Here is a 19,738-nt window from a genome sequence, read left to right on the forward strand (position 1 = left end):
TTCCTTCCTTCCTTCCTTCCTTCCTTCCTTCCTTCCTTCCTTCCTTCCTTCCTTCCTTCCTTCCTTCTTTCTCTCTCTCTGTCTCTTTCTTTCTTTCTTTCTTTCTCTTTCTCTCTAGTAGGCTCCATGCCCAATGTGGGCTTGAATTCATGACCCTAAGATCAAGAGTCGGATGCTCTACCAACTGAGCCAGCCAGCCGCCCCTCACATTTATTTTTATATGGTGCCCAGGAAATTGTGAGCATCCTAGAATGTCCACTGATATTTTTTGCCAGTTTACTGAATACTTCTGAAATAGGATGCTTTTTGTTAACACATTCTGCTTTGTATCTTGAACTAGTAAGATGTTCTCTGCTCATCTCCAATTAGTTCTATCCCAGGATGACAGTATTTTGTTGATTGTTTTTTAGATCTCATGGGCTCCTGGTAAACTACCTGAGTCCAGGACAAGACCCCTACATCTCTGAGCAAATAGCCTCATAAACCAAATAATTGCAGTGTAAACTCAGGTTTCCCGTGGCACATGAATTTTTTTTTGTTGTTATCAATTTGGCTCTTTTTATTTTGTGGGAAATTATTTGTTTTTTAGATTGCACGTGATAAATCCCTCTAGTATATTGCAGACAAATTAATGACCTGCTCAAAGCCTGAGTAGGGCAATAGAGTTCTTATAGGTAGCATGGTTTCATTTATTTTATGGTATTTTCTGATGTTGTCTGGCAATATAAGCCTCTGAATGTAGTAAGGATTGTAAAATTTACTCAACAGATGCATCAGCCGTTGCACAGCTAGTTTGGGGGATAAAAGCATTCTATGTTCTTTCAAGCAGGCAAAAAATAGCTGCATAACAGAGCTTTTGTTCCCCTGAAAAAGGTTTAAATGCTATTAAATAGACAGTTTAGAAAAATTAGATTTCAGTAAAACATAAGTATTGAACCTAAGAGATAATAAAATATTTGAAATATGAAATACTGGCTCATAGGATTAGCTTCCTCTATCACTATTCATTAGTATTTTTAAATGTCACTTAGACTGTGGGGTTCAATGGAATTTTGATCAAAATATCACATCCTGCAATTTGCTATTTAATTAAAGAAGTTATTCCTGAAGAGTTTGCTTTTCCCAGTGACACTAAGTATGTAATGTTCATGCAGCAACCTTAAGAACGACTCTTAATAGCATCACTGCCTTTTTAATGCCACACTTTGATAGTAATTCATTTAATTCTCACAACTACCTTATAAAATAGCCACAGAGAGGGTAAGTGACTCATTCAAGATCCCACTGTTAATGATATAAGCTGGCCGATTTGAACCCAAGCCATCTAGCTCCAGAATTCTTTGTTATGCTAGCTGCTTCACCTAGCTTTTTGGTTTTATTTTCTCTTGCTAATCTTTGTGAGCTTGAATCGTCATGGCAGATGGCTCTTGTGATTCAGTAGGAAGATCTATAGATCTACACACACATGTATGGATTTACCTAGAGCATTCTGTTCTGATAGGGAATCATTTTCTTTCTATCTATATTTATGATTGGCAAATTTTAGTGTTTGTGTAGAAAATATTAGTTTGCCGATAGCTACTAGTTTATAATAAGTAGATTTTGGCAGTGGATTTGCATTGATTATTGGTTTAATTTTATTAATTTTGCTTCATGGAGTACATTTGTCTAGTACTTGAAGGGATGTTTTCACTGATTAAATCTGAAAGATAATATGGGAAGATTGAGATGATCGTTTTCCAAAGATGAAGTTACTGTGACACTAGTAATCTCAAATCACTGCTCATTTAAACACGTTGCACTGTATCAGGAATGCTTACAAAGTGTGCCCTTTTAGCACAGAGGAAAATATCTCATGAAATTGCCGGGGCTCTACTAATGTTCTCTTTTGTTTAGATGAATAATGTGACAACAGAGTATTGTCTTGACGTCGTAAGAAAATTTGAAGTTTCAGAAGAAAATAAGGCAAAAAATGTTCTTGGCATAGAAGGTAAAATAACCAATATTCTTTTTTTTCCTCTTCCTTTCAAGATTTATTTAAATTCATGTTCGTTCACATATAGTGTATTATTAATTTCAGGGGTAGAATTTAGTGATTCATCAGTTGCATATAATACCCAGTGCTCATTACATCACATGCCCTCCTTAATGCCCGTCACCCGGTTACCCCATCCCCCCACCCAGCTCCCCTCCAGCAACCCTGTTTGTTTCCTATAGTTAAGAGTCTCTTATGGTTTGCCTGCCTTAAAATAACCAATATTCTTAATTTCTCATTTCTCAATTCAGTCTGCTAAGTAAAATTCTAGCAAAATTTTTAGAAAAAGAAATCAGGAGATATTCATGAATTACAGATGATTCAAATAAAACTCACAATACAGCATATTTTCCTACAAAACAGATGCCATGATATTGCTCTTTCTCTTACTTTTTTGATGATGATTTTCCACTCCAAGCAAGGCAGCTCTATCCCACCATGTGTATGATAGATGTCAAGAAATATTTGGACTTCTCTCAAATGGCTAATTTTGGAAAGCTTGAACCTGGTAATTTCAAAAGAGGAAATTTGGTCTTAAAATAACTAACCTATGACACTGGCGACTTGAAAGTACACGTTTCCTTAAAAATATTGGCAATGAACTTGTTTTACCTAGTTGGTAGCTGTGGAGAAGTTGGAACCACAAATTTTGTTAATACAACTATTTCATTATATAGTTGAGGACAGTGAAGCTCTCAAAGAAATTAAGTAATTTGCCCACAGTTATATAGTCAGAATCTAGCTTCCGGATCTTATACATAAATGTGAATATAGCTACATGTATGTATAAGTTATATGTACTTAAAATATGTGGGAAAATAAACTGCATGGTGCTACCCAACAGGAGATCAAGTCCCAGGCAGAACCAACAATCTTAGCGAAAGACCACTGGGGCAACCCATTGCCTTCAAGAGCATCCAAAGCCATGGTTTATCTTACTACTTTACATTGTTGGCCTTCTGTTCCTCTCTGCTTTCAGGCTCAGTGTGGACAAGAGGATTTTGATGCCACCGGTTTAGTTCCTGGGGTGGAGGGTAACTAAAAGAAAGGAATAATTTAAAATTTATACCATTTTTAAAACAACTAGAGAAGATAAACTAATTTGGGCCTTTTCTTTACTAAGAAATGAATGTTTTCCTTGGTGGGGCCCCCCCAAAATGGAATTAAACATGATTTCTACATTATGGACATAAGGATAGGCATAAAGAAATTCTCCAGAGACTTAGAGGATATTTACAGACACGGTTTTACCCACATAATTCTTGAAGACCTGAAACAATTTACCCTGATGATTCCATTTAGGTACTTGTGGATCATTCCTGTATTTATTCATATATTAATGAGTGCCTCTTCTACTCAGGTATTATGTTTTGAAAAACTGTGGAAAACTGATAGGGTTTTCTACGTACTATGTATTTGTTTATTTGAGTATAGCTGATACACAATGTTAGTTTTGGGTGTACAACTTAGTGATTTGACAAGTTTATGTATTACGCAAGTGTAGCTACTGTCTGTCTTGTTACATCACTGTTACAGTGTCACTGACTGTATTCCTCACGCTGAGCCTTGTGTTCCTGTGATTTGTTCATTCCAGAACTGGAAGACTGTACTTCCTCTCCCCTGCACCCATTTTACCCATCCCCCCGCCCCACAACCGTCAGTTTGTTCTCTGTATTTCTGCATAATCTTTAAACACTATTTTGAAGTTATAAAAAGTTGCCAGCTATTAGCAGCATCATCCCAAACCAATTTCATAGTCAAATAATCACACTCTGGATTTAGGCTGTGCCTAACTTTTGACCTGCTGCCTCAGCTATGGCACCAACAATACTGTTTTTTAAATTAATAACTCATCAAGTTGCTGGTTGATCGGTGCAGCACTTTGTGCCCATATGGCTTTACCATTGCGTCAGTCTCCCATTAGATCACGCTACATAATCATAGCTTGAGTTCAGTAGCTACTGAATGGCTTTGCAGTAAGCCCTCTCCTGCGGACTCAATCAAAATTCTTGGAAAGTCGACTGATTTTTCTGTACGTTATCTTTAAACTGCTATTCCCCAGTCACTTTTCAGTTTTTGACACTCTTTGACCTGAAGCAAATCTCATTACCTTAGTATTCCTGCCAGTCGCTGTCCTGAGTGTAAATAAGCTAATCACTATGATCTCTGTTGTCCCCGGTGGGGTCGGTTAAGTACCTATGCTTGGAAAGCTACAGTACTTCACTCTGTCTTTCTTCCAAAGGGTTCACGAACTTCATGCGTAGTCCTGCTTGTGACATATTTAACCCACTGCACCATGAAGTGTACCAGGACATGGATCAGCCCCTTTGCAACTACTACATCGCTTCCTCTCACAACACATACCTGACCGGGGACCAGCTCCTTTCTCAGTCCAAAGTGGATATGTACGCCCGGGTGCTACAGGAGGGCTGCCGCTGTGTGGAAGGTTCGTGCCTCGTCTGAGCTCCGCTGCGTGTTGATGAATGTACCGTTTAGGCAGTCAGTCAAGTCTAGACAGTGGAGACCTGAACCATGCACTCACACGAACCAGAACCATTTTTCTGCTCCTAGAGTCATTCTTAACTCGTAATGCTCTCTGATTCCTCCTCACTGTCCAGTCAGGAGGGAAAGAGAGATGAACTAGAAGTCAGGAAACACACCTGCAGTTGCTGAAAGATTGTGATGAAAATGAAAGCTTTCCTCGAAAGATATTTTTGTTTCAACAATGGCAAACGTAGTTCAGGGTAACTTTTTACTTTCAAGACACTTCATGATCTCTCAATTAACAACATTTATTAAATTTCTAGTGGGATCTTGATTGTGGGGACATAGATCCAGGTGTCTGTCTGCAAGGAGCTGACAGTCTAGCAGAATGGGTGGCCATTAAAAACAGTAGGACAGTGTGAGAATTCCACCAGGCCGATCATATACATGGTGAAGAAGTGGTGGTATGAAGAGTAAGGTGTGAGAAAAAATGCAGTGAGAAATAGGTAGGCTGGGAAGGTGAACTTGGGTCAGTCATGAAGGGTTAAAGGGCTTGAGGAATTCTACCTCTGGCCTTTGGTAACAAGGTCCAGTGAAGGGTCTTAATGCATATAGTGATATGATCAGACTTGTAGTTGAGAAAGATCACTTGGGTCACCATGTAGGAGGACAATTTTTTTTAGAATATGTGTTTGTGGAGAGAAACAGGGGTGAAGCTAGAGAGAGCAAGGAGAATGGTAGGAAGGCTCTTAACAACAATTCAAAGGAAGGGTTATAAAAACTTGGACTAAGGGAGGAGGAGCGATGATTACATTGATAATAAAGAAGTCAACTCAGCAGGACCTGGTGCAAGAAGTAAAGGAGGGTGAGAGCTGTAATGAGTGAATGGTGCCACCACCTACTGTGGGGAACCTAGGGGGAAGAGCATCCACGAGTTCAGTTTTCCATCAGTTGAGTTTATCGTCACTTTGTATCATTCACATGGACATTTTTGTCAGCCAGTTGGATAATAATATCCGAGCAAAATGGAAGGATCCGGGGAAGATAAAGATTCCATAGTTCTGAGTTTTGTATGTGATAGTTAAAGTCTTGAAAGTGTACAAGATCACCCCCAGAGAGGAGTGGACAAGTGAATGAGGCCTGAGGAGTTAAGCGATCCAGCAGTTAGATGTTGGAAGAGCAAGGGGAACCAATGGGGACGAACACAGAATGGTCCCTGGGACCTGAGGGATGAAATGGTCAAAAATGTCCTATGCAACAGAAAAGTAAGTTAAGGCAAAGACCAATTATCCAGTCTGGTTGCATTTGACAGCTGGAAGGTTATTGGTGTCTTTTGATAGATAGTTTTGGTGACATGCTAGTGGGAAGTTGGGGGTAGCTGCTGTGGGTTAGTCACTTGGCATTTTTCTGCATTCGAAGAAAATTGGGGGATACAGTTTGGGGAGGTTTTAAGACTTGGAGGAAGAGGAAATGAGGACCCAGATTCTGTTTTTAGATGGGGGCCGAGATTTTGAAAGGGTTCAAACCTGATAGCCTCTCCTTTCTCTGGGAGGAGGGCATCATCTACTAAGTGTAAAGTGGGTGGAAGTCGGCTTGGGGGCTTAAGATCAACAAACAATGGGAAAGGAGTTGACAAGATAAACTAGGGAAGTCCTAGTTAATTTCAAAAACCGTCTTAATAAAACTGTCCTTTTGTTCTACAAAATCTGCATGCTTAGCCTCCTCCCATCCCATTCCCAGGAGATTAGATATAGGAGCTGTGAAGTAGATTATAGAATTGATCCAAGCCTCTATATTTCTAGGTCGTATAAAATATCATCAAGGTGTTGGTGAGAGCTCTTTTAAGTAATTAGTCGGTAGGTCCATGAGTCTTAGGAAGAGAAGTGAATAAGGGGCTACAGAATGAGGTAAGACTCCCAAGAGATAGAAAGATGGAGAAAGTTGTCATCACACATACAAAAAATAAGAACAGAGAATTGTTATCACAGAGTGGGATTTGGGATGTAGTTACAGGTGATGATTGTATCCAGGGTGTGTCGTGGGTGAGCATGAATGAAGAGTGGAGATAAGATTGTTAGCATTGGGAAGGTCAAAGCTAAGAGATTGAGTAAATCGCCCACATGGACTTTTAACTCACAAAGGATGTTGACATGTAGATTCATTATTAAAAATTTTAAAGATAAAAATTGGAGATTAAAAACTGTAAGCCAGATACTTAAGTGCAAAAAGAATGCTGTAGGAAAGGCACTTGGAAGATGCCAGAAAGGTAGAGTTGGATAAAGTGAGGTTCGAAAGTGGGGGGATTTTATTTTATTTTTTAATGAATAGAGGAGAACAATTATTTAAAAGTAGCAATAAAGGCCTAGAGCATGCCTTCTGGTCTGTGATTTATACAAAAAAATATCTGTGGAGAAAGGTAGTGTCCTCCAAGGCAAGCTGATTGTTAATCAAGATAAGGAAGTTGAAGGAGAACTCCAAAAAGAGTCTGATGATAAAAGGGAGTTTGTGATGGAATAGAGATTCCATGGAGCAAAGAGGAGTCACTTTTTGGTGGGGATGTGCTGGGGGTTAGCAGTGGGTAATAGGTTCTTAGGGTGGTGGAATAGTGTAGGGGAAATGAATAAAGCAGTAGGGTGATAAGACTCGTAACTGGATGGGTCTTTGTCAGAGAGTTTCTGGCATGTTCTAAGGGTCAATTAACATTTTAAAACTGAACAGGCAGTAAAAACTGTCTCCATACAAAACAATCAGAACCACTACAAATTTAGTGTTCTGGAAATTTATGCTTTAAGACATGGCATTTTTGCAGTCACTGCAGAGAACACCTACTGACATGAGTGACTGACAATTGAGTAGCTTAAACAACTGAGTAATGAAGATGCTTATAAAATACTAACATAAAGAAAAACCTTTTAGAAGGTCTCGAGATGACATTCTGCGCTCAGCCATTATTCAACCCTTTGTTCGTTCAGCACTCAAGAAGTTTTACATGTCTGACATGCATAGAGGTTCCCTGGGCACATACCCTCATTGGATTCACAGTGATGGTTGCCTATCATTTTAAATGGTGACATGTCCTCGGAGGCCAGGTATGGAAAATGACTTGTAATGACTCAGTGACAGATCGTTAACTCCAGACCGTTTTGCAGTTTTGTTAACTGCCATGTCCTGGGCCGTATTTCTTTTGCTTTTCAGGTCTTTCAGGTACCCAGTCTTCTCTTTTTTGGTTTTGCTCTCCAAAATCAGGGTCTTACCCAAGCCTAACCATGTTCCCATGATCAGCTCCTTATACTGAATCAGAACATCTCACCTCCAGCTTTGTTTGGGGTATTAAGAAGGGAAGTTATCTGATTAAGACAATTTATAGCAAGGTAAAAATGATTTTTTTTTTTAAGGTACAGATGACTTTTAATCTTAGCTTTTTTTTAGGGATCTTTTAATTTTAAAAAGAGCTTTTAAAATTGTGTGCGGTAGATGATATTGAACATGGGCCTTCTCTTGTGTCTCCCTTCTTTCTTCCTAACTGCCAGTCACCAAAGTAATAGAAAGAAGCTTTCTAAAAGCTTACTTTGCTCCAGATCTTCACACCAACTGAGACTATGTACAGCTCTGGTGTAACTTTAAAGGACATGCAATCTCTCCAGTACCTCCCTCACCAGTTTGTATCAGCAAATCCCTCCCCTGTTACTTGGCTTACTTGAAGTTATTACTATTGGAATAATCTGTAAGTGGGCAGTGAAAGTCAAACTACTATTACTGGAAGGTTTTTGTTGAGGAGAAAAATTTATATTTATCTGAGGGATTTGGTCAGCTTTGTCTGGGATCTATTTCATGTTCAAAATTATGGTTATCACTTCAGCTTTGAACGCACTGTAGGAAGGACAGAGGAACTACTATGATTTCAGCCCCTTTTGTGGGCTAGGTCCTGACTGAGTGCTTTCCATACATTCTCCTGTGATTCTTACAACTTAAGGGGGCTAGAATAGCCTCCTTAAGAGGACACCCCAACTTGGAGTTTGTGAAGGGGCTCAAGTTCCCATAGCTAGGAAGCTTGGGAGTGGAGATTTGAACTCAAGTTGATTTAACTCCCCTACTCCACTGTTCTCTGGGAAGTCTGTGTGCTTTCTGGAGGCGCAAGCATTGAATGGCATGATCAGCCCTAGGAGGGATCAAATGAAGGCCATCAGTTCACCTAAGGAAGGCTAGAGAAAGTGAAGTGAAGCACTAGGGGAGGGTGGCTTTAAAAGAAGGAATTTGCTTCATTCAAGATTAGGACTACCATCTAAATATTTAGATGTTCCTGAAGACTGAGAATTTGATGACATGATCTTTTGTGCTCTCCTAACAACTTCTGTCAGCCCTGTGCTTTGAAGATGTGAGCTCACAGCTGAAGCTTGGGCCTGAGACACTGGTGTATATATACCCAGTGCTATGTCATCTCCCTTGAGTCCAGATCAAGTTGTTTTTACACTGAAATAGCTATAGCTAGGATTTAAAGAACCTGATTTATGGAATCTAGCAAGTCAAGGATTGGAAATTTCAGGTCCCATAAATATATATATATTTTTTTATAGAAAAGTATGATCCAAGAGAAAATAGAGTAAATAGGATAGAGCAACCCTTTATTTTTAGACACTTTCACAAAGAGGTTTTCAGTAAATGAACTTTCCAGTGGAGAAGAGAGAACATGATAATCAGCCTCCAGCCATCAGCAGCAGCTCTGCTCAGGGCCTAGGATCCTCCTTGCCCACGTGGCGAGGTGGAGGCGTGTACTTCCCTTCCTTTATTAGTTTATCTCGCTGCCTCCTGATGTCACTCAAATGTTTCATCGTTTTCTGCCGAAGCAGACATTCTACGAAATCATCAAATTTGATCTTGCACTCTTTCTCTAATTGGGTACCACCGATTCCATGCGCACATTCTATCCATTCTTTTTCAAAAGCATGGCATCGACCTGGAATCTTGTGAGGCTGCTCGGCACTTTGGATTGTCATCCGATGATCTAAGTTAAGGCCCAGACTTTTCTGCACATCAGAGAAAGGCCTGGCGTCGCTGCGGTGCCGTCTCGTCTCCTTGCTGCTGGTCCCATAAATATTTTTTGGAAGCAGCTTCTGCCAAGCATAGCACTTAGAGGTAGAGAGTAGTGATTCTGGACGGGTTCTTCATGGTACTGTGACCTGAAGAATCTCTCCCCTTTTGAGCTTCTAGTTTGATAATGGTGTGTTTTCCATCTCTATTAGTTCAGCTGTGGGAATATCCTTGGTCAGGATATATATAGTGTCTTGGGGAAGACTACTAAGTCCTTTTTTGGTGAAGTGGGTTTGTCAGCAAATAAACTGGATAGCATTTTGTACATGGCCTTTCATTCCCTTGATTTTCAGCCCAAGTTGCCTAATAAATATGGATGTTCTGTCCAGGGGATTTTCACCCTCATTATGGAACTGATGTTGCATCACTGCTATAATCGGTTTACAGCCTTCCCTGTTATCTCTGGGAACGCTATCAGGATGGAACACTTTTAAGTTCCATTATGAAAAGCTGTCATGTTAGCTGCTTGGCTAGCCTGCAGAACTGGCCAACTCTTTGTCAGAGTGCTTTTGGGGGCCTCTAATACGTGACGTGATTGAAAAACGGGCCCCTGGTAATTTTGTGGCTAGGGGAATTGGTTAGAGGCATTTCCATCACAGCATGAGCTCTTACAGGAACCTTCACTGTCATTTGAACTTGGCTATGATTGCCACGTGTTAGGATGCCAGTTACCATTTGGGGTGTTGTTATCCTCGTTTAGCAGACAGGTGATGAAATAGATCTAAAAAGTGAGCATTAGAAGAACCATCCTCGACTACAGGTATTCTGCCTATGTTATAAATGCTAGCAAAAGAGCACCTTCTTTCATGACCAATGTAGTTTGAAGAGCTACTTTTATGTATACACGAGAATCAAACAAGCATGGCATCGCCTGGTCTACATCCATTCTTTTTGCGAGGATGTTGTTCATTCATGAGAAACCCTGTTATACCCTTTTTCCTCCACAAGGGGGCCAACTCAGGGTCTAAATTATTTCAAATTCCATACTTTGAAATATCTGTTCCTTCTTTCCATACCTTTATCCAAGGACAAATAAAAGAATGTCAAGTTCATGTCAAAAGATGGATGGAGCTTCTCTTCTTAGAAAATGTCTTTGATACGTTTGACCTCATTTGTAGGCCCAAAGGAACAGTGCAACTCCTTACGCTAGTATCCCAAAACCTTTGATCTTCTTAACAGCATCTTTAAAGTTTGTTTCCTATATTCCTGTGGTGTTAACCTTGAAAGTTTTGTTTTCCTTTTACCTTTTCCATTTTTTCCCCTAAGGATAATTTAACAGCCAATGTTTAATTGTAATATAGGTAACTCTATTAGGGAACAGAACTAATAGGATCTCTCTCATATATATGAGAGAAAGAAAGATTGGTCGATTTTAAGAAATTGGCTTACATGATCATGGGGATTTGCAAGTCTGAAATATGTATAGCAGGCCAGGAGGTTGGAGCCTTAGGTAGGAGTTGATGTTACAGGCTTGAGGAGAATTTCTTCTTCAGGAAATGGGAGTCTTTACTCCTAAGGCCTTCAACTGGTTGATGAGTCCCACCCACTTTATGGAGAGTGAATAACTTTACCCAAAGCCTACTGATTTAAATGTTAATCACATCTAAAAAATACCTTTAAGGCATCTAGACTGGTGTTTGATCAAATAATTGGGCATTTTAGCCTAGCATGGTTGACACATAAAATTAACCATCAAATCCTATTAGGGTTATGGTGAACAGCTTGAAAGTTTTAGAAAAAAAAAATGGACATACCATTTCCTGATATAATATACAAAGCACACGTATGAGGAAGGTACTACTAAAATAAAGAACAGGTGTGGTCATGAACTGTCTGGCCCTAATTAAAAGTCAGAGTTTTAACTGGCATTCCATTAGCCAAATCCAGCCTGCAGAATGTTTGGCTCATATTGTGATTTTAAAAAATTTAATTGCCAATATTTAAAAACTGGGAAAAGTCATAGCAGTAAGATCTAGAGTTGTGACCTTTCTCAGCTCTGGCAAGCAGAGTTGCCCGACTATGCTATATGGAAGGGCAATGTCATGAGAGCCGGCAAGATTCTATGTGGGATCCTAGCGTAGCCTTGATTGGGATTTAGATAAGGAAAGTGAAAGAGGGCCTTTTGGTTGACCTTACATGAAAGAAGTAGAGTCATGGAGGTAGGATTGTATGTGAGGAAACTTGCCTAATGGAAGAACATGTCTGTGAGTGTAAGGTGTAGGAGAAAATAAGGTTGACTTGTCAGACGGGAGCTAGGGTATTATGGCAACAATAGTTCCTTTAAGAGTTAAAAACCTAAAATCTCTGTGCCTTAAAACAACTGAAATTTATTTCTTGCTTATTATAAAGTCCAAAATAGGTGTCCCTAGTAGGTGAATCTTTCAAGCAATGATTTAGGGTCTAGGCTCATGCCATCTCCAGCATATGTCTCCTGCAGCGATAGCAAAAGAAGAGAGAGCATGGATGAATGTGTAGGGAAAGTTTTCACAAATCAGACCTGGAAGTGCTGCACATAATTTCTGCCTGCATTTCAATGGCTACATCCTATGGCAAGGGAAGGCTGGGCAGTGTAGTCCAGCTGCGTGCTAGGGCGAAAGTGGATACAGGCTGAGTGAACTGCTAGCCAGTCTCTAGCCCAAGAGATAGAGACCTTGGGGTTAAGCAGGCAGGAGCTGCTGTAGGGTATTAATAAATTCAGCATGTATCTACTGAGTGCATGCTGTATATGTGTTGGATGCTGTGTTATATGTTGAGTAGACTTTTGAGCAAAGGAACAACATGGTGAAAGCATTGTTTTGAGAAACCAGTCTGGTGGTCAAGTGTAAAGCAAGGAAGGCAAACTCTAAGTCGGGGTGGATGGTGGTGGTTGTCTTTCTGCAGCTGGGAACCAGTGAGGCTGTCTATACGTATAGCAGTATCAATATTATCAATAACAATCACAATTGCTATGTACTGTGCAGTATTATAAGCAGCTTTGCATAGTCATCACTCAAACTTATGATGCAAATTTGACCATTATTTCCTTTTATCAGTGGGAGAAAGCAAGGCTTTAAAGGATTTAATCATTTGCCCATATTCACATAAATCTTGGCAGGACCTGAGGATTTGAACTTAGGAAGTCAGTGTTATTTTATAGCTACTGTAGAATTTATAAAATGAAAATCTAATAGAAACATAATGAGTTTAAGTGTACAGTAATGAAAAACTCTGTTATTGATTTGAGAGGGTCACTGCAATTTACTAAAAGACTTTATTAGTAAACTGAAAATGAAGAAGTGACATCAGAAAAACAGCCTGTTAAGAAGTATCACTATCCTTGGGCCTACTTGATTGGATTTGGATCGATTTCTAATGAGCATTCTTGGTAAATGCTAGGCTGCTTGTGAATATGACGTCTTTGTTAACTATAAGCACTCAAACAGATCGTTTATTATCTTTAATTCCTTATTCTGATAAATATGCCAGAACACCCATCTCTCTGTCTGATATCTTTGTCATGATCATAACATGTATAATCTTAAATAATAAATGTAAAATAATATTTGTCTGGTAGTTCCAGAAATATTAGTGGACACCAGAAGCTTTATGTTGTTGATGTGAAGTTCTATTTTTGGCAGTTGACTGTTGGGATGGCCCAGATGGAGAGCCAGTGGTCCACCACGGTTATACTCTGACTTCAAAGATTCTCTTCAGAGATGTTGTGGAGACCATTGACAAGCATGCCTTTGTGAAGAATGAGTAAGTACAGCAACGCTTGGCTGCTAAGTGAGCACACAGAGCACTGGCTGATGTACCACAACCACAACACTACACGCCCTTCCTTGGAGTCCTCATCTCCCTTTCTACAGCCCTAGTTCTCTCCTTCCTTCCCAACAAAACGCTGTGAGCAAGTAATATGGGCTCCATGTTTGTAATTTCTCATGCTCCGTTTATTTCTTCGCCCATTCTCTCTCAAGACATTGCCTCTTGGAAGCACGTTCTTGCAAAGACTGACCTCATTTCTACAGAGTGTTCCTAAACTTTGGAAACAGAGGTTACTATACATGATAAATAGGTTATTGATATTATTTTACAATACAGTAAAATAGTAACAGCTAGGTTTTCAGACTTGCTGGATGTCCTATATATACTGAAGTGTCCAGTATCCTTGGGTCGCTTTACTCTTCCTTGGCATTGGATAATGATCACTCTTTTCTCCTCAATACTTGCTATCTTGGGGCTTCTATTATAACATTCCCCTTTATGCTGTCGTTGCTTCTCACTCCTTTTTTGGCCTATGGTCTTCTATTCCATTTCCTCATTCCTCTAATAATCACTATTTCTTAAGTTATTGCCATTGTTCCACTTTTGGGTTATTTAATTATATGTCCAGAACTTTCCCTGCAGTTTCAGAGCTATGTAGAAAAATTCTTAGTAAAAATCCATCTGAGTATCCCGTAGGTACCTCAAAATCAACAAGTGTCATTATTTCTTCAGGTATTTAACGGTGCCTACTCTAAGCGAGGCATACTGCAGTAGGTGCAGGGAACCACAGCACTGAACAAAAGAGAAGACTCCTGCCATCACAGAGCTCACATCCCAAATTGAACTCAGCATCTCATTCCGCCAAACCTCCTCTGGCTCTATTTCCGTTTAGTAAAGGGTAGCACTGTTCTACCAGTGTCTTTAGCCAAAAACTGAGCCATCCTAGATTCAGTCAGTTCTTGTCAATTCTACTTCCTAAATCATCTTTTGACTCCATTGCCTTCTCTCCATTTTCATTTCTCTTTGGGTCATCCTCCACACTAGTGCAATATTTTCCTTTCTGAAAACGTAAGTATGATGTTGTATGTCTTAAAGTCCTTCAAAAGCTCCCTGGGGCACACAGTCATGTCTTCCATGCCCTTCAGGGCTTGGCTTCTTCTTTCTCTTCCAGGGTCTTCTTCCACCATTGCTCCACAGAGATGGAGGATTCTGCCTTTATTGTCTTTTGGATTCCCTAGTGACCCCAGTTCTTTCACAACTCCTTACCTCGATGTGCTGTTCTCTCTGCCTGGCGCATTCTTCCCATTATTCCACCTGGCTAAGCTTTATTCATCCTTCAAGACTGCTTAGACATTGTCCCTCTGGCAAACTTACTGATACACCAGCTGATTTAAATGCTCCTTTCTCTGTTCTTTGCACCCTGAGCATATTTCTATTATATCTATATAGCACTCTGTCATAACTATTGGCTTTCTGCCTTCTTTTGAGTCTTTAAGACCATGAGCTCATTGGAAATAGGGGGCTATGTCTTATTCATTCCTTATTGCCTAGCAGGTGCCTGCAATATACCAGACAGCTAAGAAATGACTTCTTTTGAATTAAAAGAAACAAAATTACAATTGCATAAAATTAATTTTATAAAAGTTAGTAGCCTTTAAAATTCTTAATATTTGGCCTTCTTATTTATTAACCATGAGGCTAAAATGCGGTTGGAATGAGAGACGCGTGCTGCATGGCAGGTTTGGTTTATGGTGTCTGCTACATACAAGAATCCCAAGTACTGAAATCGGACGGGTCTTTTCTACCATGATTGCTACTAGTTTTAGCAAAGTTGATGAAGTGATTTTGCCATTGTTTTCCAAAATGTGAAGTTGGGTGTGGAAAAGCCCTGCCACCTTGGAGCATCCTCTGATGACTTGACGGTGCTTTACTTCGAGTTTGGGAATACTTAGGAGAAAAGCACTTCAAATGAAAAGTTGATACGCTTGTTTAGCACATTTTAAAAGTTCAGTCTTTTTCTTTTCTTTCTTAGGCCTTCTTTATACCCGGGTTTCTCAGCCTTGGAACTATTGACATTTTGGACCAGATTATTCTTTGTTGTGGGGAACTGTCTTGTGCATTGTAAGAAGGTTACAGCGTCCTGACTTCTCCACACTAAACATCGTAGCATTCCCCGCACCCCCCCGCCCCCATATTGTGACCACCAAAAACGTTGACAAATATCTATTTGGGAAACCGGGCCTCATGGTCTCCCTTGTCCCCTGTTGAGAAGCACAGCTTTACGTTGAGTATCATTAGATCCTAATAGGCTTTTTATAAACGGATGGCTAATTTAAAAATCCACTGTTAGAACACCTTGATGTGATTGCATAGATAATCTCTTGCTAGCTTGTTGTTGTTTTTCTCTCTTTCTAACACTCTGGGGTAAAACCCATGTAGACACAAGAGCAAACAGATTGGAGTAAGGTAACCCACTCCGGCCACAAAGGTTCATCTCTTCTATCACCTCGGCATCAGGTTTTACTAATGAGGAAAGGATGTAATTTCAGGAGGTCATAGGCCCTCCTGTGAAGCATGTGCTGTCATACAAGCCCAGAAGTAAAATTTTTTTTCTCTGCATAGATATATTAGCCAATTTAAATATTGGTTTATATACTCTGGGAAATATATATGGCCTATTACTTCAGAAGATATATGACAGAAAAGTAGAAAAAACAACAAGCTAAATTTGAAATAATTTCTTACTCTGAAGAAAAAACAACGTCAGAAGAAGAGTAAGATCAGTGATCAGGCCGGGTTCCCTTTCTGCCTTGGCCACCAACTCCGGAGGCTGTCTTTGGTAATCAGTCTACTTGGGTTTCACGTTCTCTGCACAGGAAGCTGAGGACAGGGGGAGAGTGAATGCTTGACTTTTTTTCCTTTCTGAAAGTAAAGACTAGTATATAAAATTCTATCCAAATGATTTTGAAATGCTTGGCATAGGATGCCATAAATCACGAAATTCCATTATGCTATTTTGTCCTCAATAGTGATTTTCAAGCTGGGGGCAGATAATATATTTTTAAATATCTGTACTTAATGGTACTCTGTGGTCTGTTAGATATTTCTAGACATTTTTTAAATTGAATTTACTTAAGTTTTTATCCTGAAGTTTATTTTTTTTAATCTGAGTATAGTTGACACACAATGTTACATTAGTTTCAGGTGTACAGCATAGTGATTTGATGAGTTTATACATTATGCTGTGCTCACGACAAGTGTAGCTCCCAACTGTCACCATACAATGTCATTATAATACCACTGACTGTGTGCCCTATGCTGTACCTCTTATTCCCATGACTTATTTATTCCATAACTGGAAGCCCGTACCTCCCACTCCCCTTCACCCAGTTTGCCCAGCCCCTCATCCTCCTCCCCTCTGGCAACCATTAGTTTATTCTCTGTATTTATAGTTCTGATCCTGCTTTTTGTTTGTTTATTCGTTTTCTTCTTAGATTCCACATATGAGTGAAATCATATGGCATTTGTCTTTCTCAGTCTTATTTCACTTAGCATAATACCCTCTAGGTCCATCCATATTGTTGCAAATGGCACAACCTCATCCTTTTTTATGGATGCATGTATGTAATATGTAATATTCCATTGTAATATTCCACTGTATGTATGTATGTGTGTGTGTGTGTGTGTGTGTATACACACACACACCACATCTTCCTTACCCATTTGTCTATCAAGCAATGGACACTTAAGTTGCTTCCATATCTTGGCTATCGTACATAATGCTGCAATAAACATACGGGTTTGTGTCTTTTTGAATTAGTGTTTTTGGGGTTTTTTGGGGGTAAATACCCAGCAGTGGAATTATTGGATCATATGGTATTTCTATTTTTAACTTTTTTGAGGAACCTTCATACTGTTTTCCACAGCGGCTGCACCAGTTTACATTCCCACCAAGAGCATATGAGGGTTTCTTTTTCTTCACATCCTCACCAACATTGTTTTATCTTTTGTTTTTGATTTTAGCCATTCTGGCAGGTGTGAGGTGATATCTCATGTGGTTTTGACTTGCATTTCCCTGATAGTGAGGTTGAGCATTTTTTTATGTGTCTGTTGGCCATCTGTATATCTTTTTTGGAAAAATGTCTATTCAGGTCCTTTGCCCATTTTTTAATTGGATTTCTTGGAGGGCTTTTGGTGTTGAGTAGTATGAGTTATTTGTATATTTTGGATATTAACCCCTTTTTGGATATAACACTTGCAAATCTCTTCTCCCGTTTAGTAGGTTGCCTTGTGTTTTGTTGATGATTTCCTTCACTGTGGAAAAGCTTTTTATTTCAGTGGAGTCCCAAGAGTTTATTTTTGCTTTTATTTCCCTTGCCTCAGACATATCTAGGAAAATGTTGATCCAGTTGATGTCAGAGAAATTACTGTCTGTGCTCTCTTCTTGGATTTTTATGGTTTGAGAGCTCACATTTTAGTCTTTAGTCCATTTTGAGTTTATTTTTGTGTATGGTGTAAGAAAGTGGTCCAGTTTCATTCTTTTGCATGCTGCATGCTTGCAGTTTTCTCAGCACCATTTATTGAAGAGATTATCTTTCCCCATTATCTATTTTTGCTTCCTTTAGATTTTTGAATACATAAGACAAAATTACATTATATGAGTTTTCTTTCTTTAGGCTTATCTCTCTTAAAATTGTTTCTTTTTTTTTCTTTTAAAAGAGATATAATGTATGTGCCATTTTTTAAATGCAAAATATTAAATGAAGTCATCCCACATGGTTGGTATTTTGTTCAGCCATTATGCCTGGCAAAATATATTTGGTCAGCAGAGTTTCTTAAAAAATGCATCTTCCATGAGACACCTGGGTGGCTCAGTCGGTTAAGCATCTGCCTTTGGCTCAGGTCATGATCCCAGGGCCCTGGGATCGAGCCCTGCATCGGGCTCCCTGCTCAGCGGGGAGCCCGTGTCTCCCTCTGCCTGCCGCTCCCCTTGCTTTCTCTCTCTCTCTCTCTCAAATAAATAAATAAAATCTAAAAAAAAAAAGAATGCACCTTCCATCTTTCTCATTTTAATCATCATGGCTCTCACAAATACTGTCACTAGGATTGTAAGAACATAATGAATATAGAATGATGTTCAAACACCCCTGCGAGTTGCCTGTACATGATGCCTTTAGAATCTGTCACTGTGCTCTTAGGTTCCCGGTCATCCTGTCCATTGAGAATCACTGCAGTGTCCAGCAGCAGAGGAAGATTGCTCAGTACCTGAAAGGAATATTTGGAGACAAACTGGACCTGTCATCTGTAGACACAGGAGAGACCAAACAGCTTCCAAGCCCTCAAAGTTTGAAAGGCAAAATCCTAGTGAAGGTAATTACCGCAAGGAATGCAGTAAAAGGCATTAATGACCAACGAAGCCCTCCCTCCCTTAAGGACTAAAAACTGGTGTATCAAGAGAACAACAGAGTCAATCCATGAAGGATTGTCTTGATTTCTGTATGCATCTTGTTACACTTTGTTAATAGTTATACCTTCAGAAAGAGCTTGTTATTCACGGATCACGTGTTCTGGGATTTGTTTTTGTGAAGTGAGGAGATCAATACTGTAAGCCAAACATTTGCTATTTTAGTCTGTAAGAGTTCACCCTGGTGAGAAGTGCATGTATCAGTGCAGGGGGCACAGAGGAAGAGGAGGCTCTTTGTGTCCATATCTGAAAGTACTTCTTTCAGATTCTTCTCTCCCACTTCAAGCTCCAATAACTCTCTGTCAAAGAAGAAAAGAAAAAAAAGAAAAAAGAACAAACAGACAACAGTCTTTACGGTTGATCAGCCTCGGTTATGTAAGTGAGAAGAGCTTGCTTCACAGCGGAGCTTAGGCACAGACGTAATGCCCCACAGGACTCGTATGTATGCGAAGGAGCAGTAGGTGAACAGAATGACATTTTATGAACAGATTTTCTGAGGGAGGAAATTTACTACCTGCAATGAATATTATTAATACAAAGAATAGCCAGAAAAAACAGTTATTTGAGATCTCACATGGCTGACTTTGTGATTTTACTTAATTCCAGTTAATTTTGTGTGTTTGGACTAAGTCCATCTTGGATAGTCGTATTATTTTGAGACTAAAGATCTAAGAAAGAGCAGCAGGGTATTAATATTCAAATTGGGTTACATTTTACTGAAAAGAAATGTGTATCAAAAAACAAATATCACAAAGGAGGCATAAGAAAGTCAAACAGTGTAATTTCCTAGGAATACTTTAACAGGGGCTCTAAGGGAGGGCAGCAAATGGGAAAGATGTGGAGTACTCATCTTTGGAATTGGTCAAAACCTATTTTTCTGTCAGTTACCTGAGAATTATAGATTGAATCCATCAAAGAGGTAT

The 19,738-nt window shown here is 39.5% G+C and overlaps 2 protein-coding genes across 3 annotated transcripts in view; one reads left to right on the forward strand and one right to left on the reverse strand.

Moving 5' to 3' along the window:
- Window positions 1–19,738, forward strand: part of PLCH1 (phospholipase C eta 1) — a 173,562-nt gene that overhangs the window by 115,033 nt on the left and 38,791 nt on the right. For both annotated transcript variants that reach the window (XM_021702587.1, XM_021702588.1), the window contains exons 6-9: window positions 1,897–1,990; window positions 4,278–4,481; window positions 13,225–13,345; window positions 18,550–18,721. In XM_021702587.1, the coding sequence (XP_021558262.1) occupies window positions 1,897–1,990; window positions 4,278–4,481; window positions 13,225–13,345; window positions 18,550–18,721 (591 nt within the window). The remainder of the gene's footprint in view (window positions 1–1,896; window positions 1,991–4,277; window positions 4,482–13,224; window positions 13,346–18,549; window positions 18,722–19,738) is intronic.
- Window positions 9,244–10,860, reverse strand: LOC110591634 (NADH dehydrogenase [ubiquinone] iron-sulfur protein 5-like). Its single transcript, XM_044918846.1, has 2 exons — window positions 10,852–10,860; window positions 9,244–9,630 (listed from the first exon to the last, which is right to left on the reverse strand). The coding sequence occupies exons 1-2, from the start codon at window positions 10,858–10,860 to the stop codon at window positions 9,244–9,246; spliced, it is 396 nt and encodes a 131-aa protein (XP_044774781.1).

This window comes from Neomonachus schauinslandi, chromosome 1, assembly GCF_002201575.2.
Source record: "Neomonachus schauinslandi chromosome 1, ASM220157v2, whole genome shotgun sequence".
Taxonomy (NCBI): domain Eukaryota; kingdom Metazoa; phylum Chordata; class Mammalia; order Carnivora; family Phocidae; genus Neomonachus; species Neomonachus schauinslandi.